At 44.5% G+C, this 11,603-nt stretch overlaps 1 protein-coding gene across 1 annotated transcript in view; it reads left to right on the forward strand.

Annotated features, from left to right (window-relative positions):
• LOC134357019 (zinc finger protein 850-like) overlaps positions 1–11,244 on the forward strand; it is a 104,894-nt gene extending 93,650 nt beyond the window's left edge. The window contains exon 4 of the mRNA XM_063068330.1: positions 8,677–11,244. Coding sequence (XP_062924400.1) covers positions 8,677–9,562 — 886 coding nt within the window. The 3' untranslated portion in view covers positions 9,563–11,244. The remainder of the gene's footprint in view (positions 1–8,676) is intronic.
• The last annotated feature ends 359 nt before the right edge of the window (positions 11,245–11,603 follow it).

The following is an 11,603-nucleotide window of genomic DNA, read 5'->3' on the forward strand; positions in this document are numbered from 1 at the left end:
ACTCATTCAGTTAACCCACCTTGTGATGCCCGGTGAGTTCACAATAAATAGAGGCCACATTTCTGTCCAGAGTGAGCAAACAGATTTACTCAATCATCCCTGCTGATGCAGCAACCACAACTTTGCATGAGTGAGGAAGTTCAAATAAGCCCCGTGTTAAATGTTTAACCATTACCGTGACTGAAGGCAGCTGCAGGTTCATGAGGGACTGTTACTGTCAGGTTCTGCAGTTCTTGTGTCTGCCCATCGTTCCCAGGACTGAACCCTGGTCACTGAGCATCGGAGGAGGCTGCTCTGCTGATGCTAGCCTTAAACTAGACCGGTGATTAACATCGTGGATCTGTGAAAGATAAATCAGTTCTGTATCAAACCTCGTGTCGCAGGTACTTACTGTCTCTACCAAACTCACGGTGTACTCTAGAGAGACCACTTAGTCCATCTGGTCCCTGCCCATGTTTCTGTTCTGTATCAGTATTTTAAAATCCATCTCTGCCGTTCCTCTCTCACCCTCCCTGTGATGACAGGTTGCAACTAGTCACCACTCCATGGGTGAAGAAATTTCCCTTGAATTTCATAGAATCATAGATATCTGCAGCACATTACAGGCTGTTCGGCCCACAATGTTGTGCCAACCACATAACCTATTCTGGAAACTGCCTAGAATTACCCTCGCAGATAGCCCTCTATTTTTTTAAGCCCCAAGTAGCTATCTAAGCTCTTAAAAGACTCTGTTGCATCCTCCTCCACCACCATCACCGGCATTGCATTCCATGCACTCACTGCTCATAATGGAAAATCATTACCTCTGACATCTCTCTTGCAACTACTTCCAAACACCTTAACACTATGCCCCCTAGTGTTAGCCATTTCAGCCCTGGGGAAAAAGCCTCTGGCTATTCCACAACCAATGTCTCTCATCATCTTATACACCTGTATGAATTCCCTGCATTGTTTTCTCCCGGCTGAATAAGACGATGAGCTCACTGTGGTTTTGACGTTGTTCAGGGCTCTGGACTATGGTGGTTAAACTCCTTCTTCCCTGCTCTTTTCAACGTTTTGGGTCATTTTCACTAATTTCAAAGGACTGCGCCTCAGGAAGCTGGGTTGTTGCAATGCGCCTCTAAAGCCTGACAGCAGACTAGCGAGTGAATCTTTGATGGAGCAGAGTCAGAAACTAGAGTTACCAGTACGAATCAAGGCTTTGGGTCTCCAGAAGGAGATGGGGTCTGGAGTTTACGAGGAAGAGGAGGAATCAGAGCAGCATGTTGTGGCTAGAAATGAAAGATCAGAAACATTTGGGGACTGGTTGATTGAAAAAAAATCGTTAATTTCCGCAAAATTCTGGAGGAAATCAGCAGATCAGGGAGCAAATGTGAAGAGGAATAAATAGACAACGTTTAGGCCGAGCCCCTTCAGAATGCCTAGAGTGTTTCCTCCTCTGCTTAGTTGTTGCCTGAACTGCGGAGTTCCTCCAGCATTTTGTGTATGTGCGTCTCTGTATTTCCAGCAACTGCAGAATCTCTTGTGTTTCATACTTGCATTTCTAAGAGGATGGTACTTTGGCAGTAGATACACGGAAAGCCTATTGATATTGTGTATATTGTTTATGGGAGCCGCTTTCTACGTTAAAACAGCTGCTGAGTTTTCTATACGCACAAACAAAAACTGAGATGTGGACATGGAACCGGGGCTGGCAGAAACTTTTAATGGCACCATGATTACCCATAAAGCACTGGGTTAAATATTTCGCTGTCGCCGAAGCGCCGATCAAATGCGCAGGCGTCAGGGTTGATGACGTTACCGAATATCACGCATGCCCGCAGTACACAAAAGGCCTCGGGATGTTTCGCAGCAGGAGGTAAGAGAATCTCCGGGCGAGAATTTTTAACACCGACCTCTGGTCAATTGCTGTGAGCGCCGGACACTGTGGCCTGCAATCCCGGTACTGTCCTGCTCTCTTCCCTCTCTCTCAGCCCCACGATCCGTATACGGGCCCCGAGGAGCTTCCGGCTGACGAGGGAATGGGAACCGATGGATCTCAGACAGAGCTGAGCTCCAGCTGTCTAAATGCAAGGATTGGGAACTCGGAGAAAGGGAACAAAATCTTTTACATCAGCTGTAGAGAAAATCACCTTTGTTCTTCCTCCAGTCACAAACGAGAAAGTCTGCAGATGCTGGAAATCCAAGCAACATACACAAATTGCTGGAGGAACTCAGCACATTAATACTCTTTAACATAGATGCTGCCTGGCCTGCATTTATATGTGTTTTGTGCGTGCATTTTGTGTGTGTTGCTTGTTCTACCTCCTCTTGTTCTGGACTTTTCTACCCGTGAGAAAATGTTTTAACTCATTCTCTCTGGATTCATAACGATATCAAACACCTTTCCCCTGAGCAACAAATAGCTTTCACAGCACAAATGTGCCAGACTTCAATGAGACAGACTACTGCCCCTCCCTTCATATTCATTGGCATTGCCATCAATGAGTTCACCAGTCTCCTTAGGGAGGGTTCAGGGGAAATGTTTATGTACCTGTGTGTATTGCGGCAATGCAAAAGTTGCTGGAGAATTTGCAAGTGGGAAGAAGTGGAGTGATATTTGGAGATCTGACTTTTTAAAACATCATTTAGCACGGAAGTCATATATGGACAGTGTGCAAAAGCTCTGGCGGGAAAATCCTTCATAACCCACTACAGGCCTGCTACATAGGCTGTGTGAGAGTGCAGATGAACCCGATCAAACCCAGAGGAGATCAAAGTTCTTACTGACAGTGATTTGCTAGCTGTTGAAATGAATACCTCTATGTATAAAATTAAGAGTGCACATGTTGTCACCATGCAAAAAAAATGCACAGCACAAGATTTTTGTGACCACTGGTCATTACAAATTACAGGGGACATTGGTAGGACGGTGGGGAGACCTCCAGTGTCCCTGACACCCTCACCTGCAAGATGTACGTCCAGCTGCAGCTTGTAACCCTGCACATTGGGGAGTTGGAGCTGGAGATCATCTGGGGGTCAAAGGAAGTGATAGATGTGCCATGAAGAGAGGTGAGTTGCACCCAAGGTGCAGGAAACTGGGTGAGAGTCAGGAAGGGGAATGAGGTTAAATAGCCATCGCAGAGTACTCTTGTGGCCATCCCACACAACAACAGGTGGACCATTTTAGAAACTGCTGGGGGGGATTTCCTAGCAGAGGAAAGTCAAAGGGCTGGTAGGGGATTTGTTAGTTAGGGAATCAAAACTAGCAGAGAGCAAATATCCAAGTGGTAAGGCTTGCTAGTGCTAGTGTGTGGTGGGGGTGGGGGTGTGGTTAAACTACAGTTGCAGAGGGGATTGGAGCCAGAATGCCAGAACAGATAGTGGAGAGGGTGAATTGAAATGACTTGTATCCTTAATATACATGAGGAGCAGAAATCTTTCCCATCCAAATGTGCAAAGTGTAATTTCTAGTAATTTACAATAATTAGTACATAGGACAGGCATTAAAACATAGAAATACAATTGCATCAGTATGAATTAATCAGTCTGATGGCCTGGTGGAAGGAGCTGTCCAGGAGCCTGTTGGTCCTGGCTTTTATGCTGTGGTACCGTTCCCCGGATGGTTAGCAGCTGGAACAGTTTGTGGTTAGGGTGACTCGGGTCCCCAGTGATCCTTCGGGCCTTTTTACACACCTTTATAAATGTCCTGAATAGTGGAAAGTTCACATCTACAGATGCACTGTGCTGTCCACACCACTCTCTGTAGAGTCCTGCGATTAAGGGAAGTACAGTTTCCATACCAGGCAGTGATGCAGCCAGTCAGGATGCTCTCAATTGTGTCCCTGCAGAAGGATCTTAGGATTTGGGACCGATACCAAACTTCTTCAAGCATCTGAGGTGAAAGAGGCACAAAGCCACATACTACACAGCCAGTATGTACAGACCACGAGATCCTCGGTGATGTTTATGCCGAGGAACTTAAAGCTGTTCACTCTCTCAACCCCAGATGCATTGATGTCAATAGGGGTCAGCCTGTCTCCATTCCTTCTGTAGTACTCAACCAGTTCCCTTGTTTTTGTGACATTGAGGGAGAGGTTGCTTTCTTGACACCCAGACAGATGTTGTTCAGACAAAGTCAGCAATCAAAAGGTTGAGCATGGTGCGATGAATGTGCTGAGCTGTGTATATCACAATGCAAGAAGCATCATAGGAAAGCCAGATGAGCTCAGGGCATGAAATCATGATAGTGTAGCCATTACTGGGACTTGCTTGCACCCAACAGTCTGAGGGATTTAGAGGAACAAATTTGTAGAGAGATCGCAGACCATGCCAAGAAACAAAGATTGATTCAGTAAGTGATTATAACTTTCCATATATTGACTGGGACTCCCATACATAAAAGGACTAGATGAGGCAGAGTTTGTCAAATGTTCCCTTAATCAGTACGTAGAACTCCTGATGTAGAAGTGTGCAATAGCTGTTACGGAATGACCCAGGGCTGGTGACGGAAATTAGTGATCATAATGCCATGAGATTCAAAGTAAATTTGGAAAAAGAGAGGTCTGGACCATGAGTTGAGATTCTAAGTTGGAGAAAGGTTAATTTTGATGGTATCAGAAAGGATCTAGAGGAACAAATTTGTAGACAGATTGCAGACTATGACAAGAAACAAATGTTGATATAGTAAGTGATTTTAACTTTCCAAGTATTGACTGGGTCTCCCATACTGTAAAAGGTCTAGCTGGGGTAGAGTTTGTCAAATGTGCCCTTAATCAGCATGTAGAATTCCCAACGTACAAGTGTGCAATAAGCTATAAGGAAATGATCCAGGGCTGGTGACAGAAATTAGTGTCTGAAAACACTCTGTATCTAGTGATCATAATGCCATGAGATTTTAAGTAAATATGGAAAAGAGGGGGCATTTTAGGTGCTTGGAAGTGTGTACCGAGGGGATGCCAGGGGTGAGTTTTTCCACACACAGAGTGGTGAGTGAGTGGAATGTGCTGCCAGCAGCGGTGGTCGAGGCGGATACAAGAGGGTCTTTTAACAGCCTCTTAGATAGGTACATGGAGCTCAGAAAAATAGACGACTATGTGTTAGGGAAATTCTAGGCAGTTTCTAGAGTAGGTTACATGGTCGGCACAACTTTGTGGCCTGAAGGGTGTGTAATATGTTGTAGGTTTCCTGTTCTATGTTAAACAGCGAAACAACATTGGCTGTTCTCCAATCCTCTGGTACCTCCCCCGTCACCAAGGATGATTCAATTATCTCTGCTAGGGCCCTTGACAACTTCTGCACTTACCTCCCGTAGGGTCCGAGGGAGCATCTTGTCGTGCCCTGGAGATATATCCACCCTAATCTGCCTCAGGATAGCAAACATCTCCTCTTCTTTAATCTGTACGGGGTCCACGATTTTAATGCTGCTTTTCCACACTCCCATAGACCCATCACCTGAGTAAATAGAGATGAAAAAAATATCTAAGATCTCCCCCATCTGCTTTGGTTCTGCACATGGATTGCCGTTCCGATCTTCCAGAGGACCAACTTTGTGCCTTGTAATCCTTTTGCTCTTAATCTATCTCTCCTTTTGCTATTAATCTATCTCTAGAATCCCTGAGAATTATCCTTGGTCTTTTCTGTGAGGACAATCTCATGCCTTCTTTTAGCCATCCTGATTTATTTCTTATTTGTTCTCTTGCATTTCTTATACTCCATAAGAACCTGCCTGCCTATCCCTGTTGTGCAACTCTGTTTTGTGCTTCACCAGGATCTCAATATCTCTTGAAAACCAAGGTTCCCTACAGTTTCTATCTTTACCTTTCATTCTGACAAGCACATACCTGCATTTTACTTTCAAAATTTCGCCTTGAAGGCCTCCCACTTACCAAGCACACTTTTGCCATAAAGCAGCCTGTCCCAATCCACAGTTGCCAGATCCTAGTGTCATAATTCCAGGTGTTGATCCATGCCCTGAACACATCTGCCTTTCCTATACTGCTCCTTGTATTGAAATATACCGAGCTCAGTGTATTCACTGCACCATGCTCAACTTTTTCATTCCTGACTTTGTCGGAGCTCTGAACAACATATGTCTCCACAACCCCTCCACTATCTGTTCTGTTATTCAGGCTCCCATTCCCCCTGCTTAGTTTAACCCCCCCCCCTTCCCCACCTCCCACCATGCAGCTCCATCACCCCTTTGGCTTCCATCTCCCAGATCAATAAAAGGGAGGTGCATACCAGGTACAGGCAAATGGGAACAAATAGGGTACTTATGAAATACAGGAAATTCAAGTGAACACTTATGAAAGAAATAAAAGAAGGCATGAGGTTGCCCCAGCAGACAAGTTGAAGGAGAATCACAGATTGCTCTGCAACGACACCGCTGCCAAGCTGTATCGGCCCTTGCCCTTCCCTTGGACAACACTGATATTTAAATCATCATTAGTGACAGGAGAGGTACTGGAGGATTGGAGGACAGCCAATGTTGCTCCGCTGTTCAAGAAGGGCTCTAAAATAAACTAGGAAATTATACATTGGTGAGTCTGACATCAGTAGTGGGAAAGTTATTGCAATGTGTGTGCAGGAACCGGATATATAAGTATTTGGATCGATGTGGACTGATTAAGGATAGGCAGCATGGCTTTGTGCATGGTAGGTTATGTCTGTCCCATCTTATAGAGTCTCTGGAGGAAGTTATCAGGAAGTGGATGAAGGCAAGGCAGTGGATGTTGTCTACATGGACTTTAGCAAAGCACTTGACTTCTCATATGGGAGGTTGGTCAAGGAGGATCAGTCACTCAGCATTCAAGATGAGATAGTCAATTGGATGAGACACTGTCTTTGGGAGAAGTCAGAGTGTGGTAGCAGATGGTTGCCTCTCTGACCGGAGGCCTGTGACTAGTGGTGTGCCATAGGGATCAGTGCTGGATCTGTTGTTGTTTGTCATCTATATCAGCAATCTTGATGATAATGTGGTTGACTGGATCAGGAAATTTGTGGATGACACCAAGATTGGTGGTGCAGTGGACAGCAAGGAAGATTATCATGGCTTGTAGTGTGATCTGGACCAGCTGGAAAAATGGGTTGAGAAATGGAAAATGGAATTTGATCAGACAAGTGCGAGGTGTTGCACTTTGGTAGGACCTACCAGTGTAGGACTTACACAGTGACTGGTAGAGCACTGAGGAGTGTTGTAGAAGAAGGGGATCTGGGAATACAGATCTATATTTTACTGAAAGTGGTGTCACAGTTCAATAGGGATGAAAAGAAAGACTTTCGCACATTGGCCTTCATAAACCGAAGTACTGAGTACAGGAGATGGATGTTATGTTGACTTTGTACAAGACATTGGTGAGGCCTAATTTGGAGTATTGTGTGCAGTTTTGGTCACCAACCTACAGGAAAGATGTAAAAGAGGCTGAAAGAGTTCAGAGAAAATTCACAAGAATGTTGCCAGGTCTGGAGGACTTGAGTTATAAGGAAAGATTGAACAGGTCAGGAATTTATTCCTTGGAATGTAGAAGATTGAAGGGAGATCTGATGGAGATATACCACAATTATGAGGGTATAGTTAGGGTAAATGCAAGCTGGCTTTTACCACTTAGATTGGGTGGGGCTACAACCAGAGGCCATGGGTTAAGGGTGAAAGGTGAAACATTAAGGGGAACATGAGGGGAAACTTCTTCACACAGACGGTCATCCGGGTGTGGAATGAAGAGCCAGCACAGGATTTAAGAGGTTCGTATAGGTACCTGGATGGTAGGGGTATGGGAGTAGAAAGTTTAAATAGTTCAGCACCAACTAGATGCCAAAAGGCCTGTTTCTGTGTTGTACTTTTCTATGACTGTGACAAGAACCTTAAATAATGCTAATATTCACTCTAATTCCTTTTAACAACTGTGCAGACAAACCATACATCTGAGTAGGAGATATTTACATGGCGTTAAAACTGTGACACTTTAAATTAACAGTACATAGAAGAAAATCCCAGCTACACGTTAACAAAGGCTATTTGTGTGGGAGTGTTTCAGTTACTGGGGCCAGGAACCCATGCAGCTCAGTGGGAACAGGGAATAATACCAATGGAGAGAGTCAAACTGAGCCAGGTCACAGATTGGAGACGGCAGAAATGCCCCATTCTTATAGAGACAGGAAGAGCATCAAAGAATTTGATGGTCATTCCAGATACCAGCACTGTGCCCAGTTAGAAAATAATTTCTCTCTCCAACTTGGGTTGACCCTCACTGTAACAGTGTGATGTCAGATCACACCTTGACAACTAAAGTGATCTCACCTGAAATGTTGTTCTTCACCCATTGATGGATTTTGTAAATCTTTTTACAGGTTAAAAATGACAAGGAATTTGTCTACGGGAATCTCGAACACGGCACGCTGGTTTTGCTGTCTCTGTCTAGACATTTAAGAAGTGGAGCAAGGGATTCACTCAATCATCTGACTGATTGGCACGCCTGTCATTTTACGCAGAGGGGAACCCATTCATCTGCTCAGACAGTGGGAATGGATTCACTCGGTCATCTCAACTGAAGATACGTCAAGTTCACACTGGGCAAGGCCATTCACCTGTTCTGTGGGTGAGAAGGGATTCAGTTGGTCTTCTCACCTGTGGACACACCAGTCAGTTCACATTGGGCAGAGACTGGTCATCTGCTGAATTTGTGGGGAAGGATTCACTCGGTCATCTGACATAATGGCTCACCAGCGAGTTCACACTGAGGAGAAACCGTTCTCCTGCTCAGACTGTGGGAAGGGATTCACTAAATCATCTCAGCTACTGAGACACCAGTCAGTTCACACTGGAGAGAGGCCGTTCACCTGCTCAGACTGTGGGAAGAGATTCACTCGTTCATCCACCCTACAGAGACACCAGCGAGTTCACACTGGGGAGAGGCCGTTCACCTGCTTAGACTGTGGAAAGGGATTCACTCAGTCATCCACCCTATTGGCACACCAGTCAGTTCACAGTGGGGAGTGGCCATTCACCTGCTCACACTGTGGGAAGGGATTCACTCGGTCATCTGCTCTGCTGACACACCAGCGAGTTCACAATGGGGTGTGGCCATTCACCTGCTCAGACTGTGGGAAGGGATTCACTCGGTCATCTCATCTACAGAGACACCAGCGAGTTCACACTGGGGACAAACCGTTCACCTGTTCAGACTGTGGGAAGGGATTCTCTCAGTTATCCTCCCTACAGAGTCACCAGCGAGTTCACACTGGGGAGAAGCCGTTTACCTGCTCAGACTGTGGAAAGGCATTCACTCACTCTTCCACCCTTTTGGCACACCAGCGAGTTCACACTGGGGAGAGGCCGTTCACCTGTAGTGAATGTGGGAAAGGATTCACTCGGTCATCTCATCTACAGATACACCAACGAGTTCATACTGGGGAGAGGCCGTTCACCTGCTGTGAATGTGGGAAGGGATTCGCTCGGTCATCTCATCTACAGATACACCAGCGAGTTCACACTGGGGAGAGGCCGTTCACCTGCTTTGAATGTGGGAAGGCATTCACACGATCATCTCACCTACTGAAACACCAGCAAGTTCACACTGGGTAGAGGCCGATCACCTGCTCAGACATTGGGAAGAGATTCTCTCAGCCATCTCCACCAAATGTGCATCATTGAGTTCACACTGGGGAGAGGCCGTTCACCTGCTGTGAATGTGGGAAGGGATTTACTCAGTCATCTAAGCTTGTGACACACTACTGGGATCACACTGGGGAGAAAGTTTCAGTAAGCTGCATTCTGGATATTTGTCCATCACCGTTGCTGAATGCAATTTTGAGAGTGACTGTCGGTGCTGAACTCTGCAAATATTGCTGCTGCTCACCACACCCAGTTCTGCACCCTGATCACTGGGCATGGGAGGAGTTTTTTCTGCTGCATATTCACCTTTAATGGGACTGGAGTTTAATATTCTGGATCTGAGACAAATAAATCAGTTCTATTTTAAACTCTGTCTCCGGTACTTAGTGAATTTATAACACACCTAGTGTACAGTAGAGAGTCAACTCAGGCCAGCTGGACCCTGCCAGTGATTCTGTTCCACGACAGTCCTTTTAAATCCTCCCCTGTTTCCCTTTTGCTCTCCCTGTGGTGATGGGTTCCACACAGTCACCACGCTGCAGGTGAAGAGGTTTCCCTTGAATTTTCTGCAGACTGAAGAAGTGGAGCTGACTGCAGTTCTGTCTGAGATGTTCTTCGCCCCTCAAATCTCTGGACTGAGGAAAAATGACATTGATAGTTAACCTCCTTAATTATGACTCATTTCCACATAATAGGTCATTTTCTCTGCTTCTAAAGGGTTGTTTGAAAACACCACTGTCCTAAAGACTGAAAGCAGAAATGGTTTTATCAATTGAACGAGTTGTTCCTGCTTGTTTACCCTTTAATATGATATCCGGATGGTTATTATGGATTGTCCTATCTGAAATAATGTATTGATTATCATATAATTTGTAAGATTTTGACTGAAAAATTGGATCAGGCTTAAATTTATGGTGCCTTTATGAAGTGATGGAGGACATTCATGAGTTTGTATTTCAAAGCAAGATTTTGGTGAATGATATTTGCCACTTGATTGTAACTTTGTAAATAATCAGATTGAGTTAAACGACTCCAGGATCCTGGAATGTGTTGCATTGTGTCTGGTTTCTCTTGGCATTTTCTGCACTTACTGCCTTGTTTGTGTTTCATGTATTTTCAATTTTTTTTCCTTTTGTTAACCACCTTGTCCTGTATTTCTGCAAGGAACCCCTCTGTTTCTGGGAAGAGATCTCCAACTCTGTCAGGTGCTCGATGCTTCCTTGTCACCATCTCGTCTGCACAGATCATTGGGATGTCTCCCATGGAGGGCCATACTCATTCCACTGGTTAATGTTTTCTGCCAGAGTGATAATTCATTTTTATGAGTTGGCCTCTCATTTAAGTTTTCGGGTCTGTATTTCTTATCATGATTGCATATACATTTTTGATGAAAGTATATACTTGGAAGTTTTAACTGACTGTTGTGTGATTTATTTTCATGTGTGTTATTTCTCTTCCTCCTTTTGTCCAAGTTAGTCCAAGGTAGGGGTTGAACGTAAATAGTATTTTCTAAAGTTTTCTGAAGTTCTTATTTATCTTTGTAAATTTTACTGATTTAAATGGGACCAAGTTATTTTTATAAAAAAAAGTCAATATCGGTATTGATGAAAGTTTTTATTGCCTTTGTTCTATTTGCTAACTATTGAGTTCTGTTTGGCAGGTTTTTTTAAGCCTTGAAGTAAATTTTGTGTAAGGTTTTCACTATTTCACTCTACTTTCTATTTTCTTTGCTTGTTGATATTCCGGATAAGTGTCAAGAATCCCGATGAAGTGTCTTGCCCGAAATATTGATTCCCATCCATAGATGCTGCCTGACATGCTGAGCTGCTCCAGCACTTTGTGTGTAGTTCTCTAGATTTCTAGCATCTGCAGGTCCTCTTGTTTCCCAGATACTTACTCTATATGTTTCTTGAGAGAACAAGCCAAGAACAAGCTGGTGGTGGGGTTGTGTGGCTCTGTTGGTAAAATATTAAATAAAATCATTAGAAAGAGGTGGCATAGGGTTGGAAGG

Source organism: Mobula hypostoma, chromosome 15 (genome assembly GCF_963921235.1).
Source record: "Mobula hypostoma chromosome 15, sMobHyp1.1, whole genome shotgun sequence".
NCBI classification, from domain to species: domain Eukaryota; kingdom Metazoa; phylum Chordata; class Chondrichthyes; order Myliobatiformes; family Myliobatidae; genus Mobula; species Mobula hypostoma.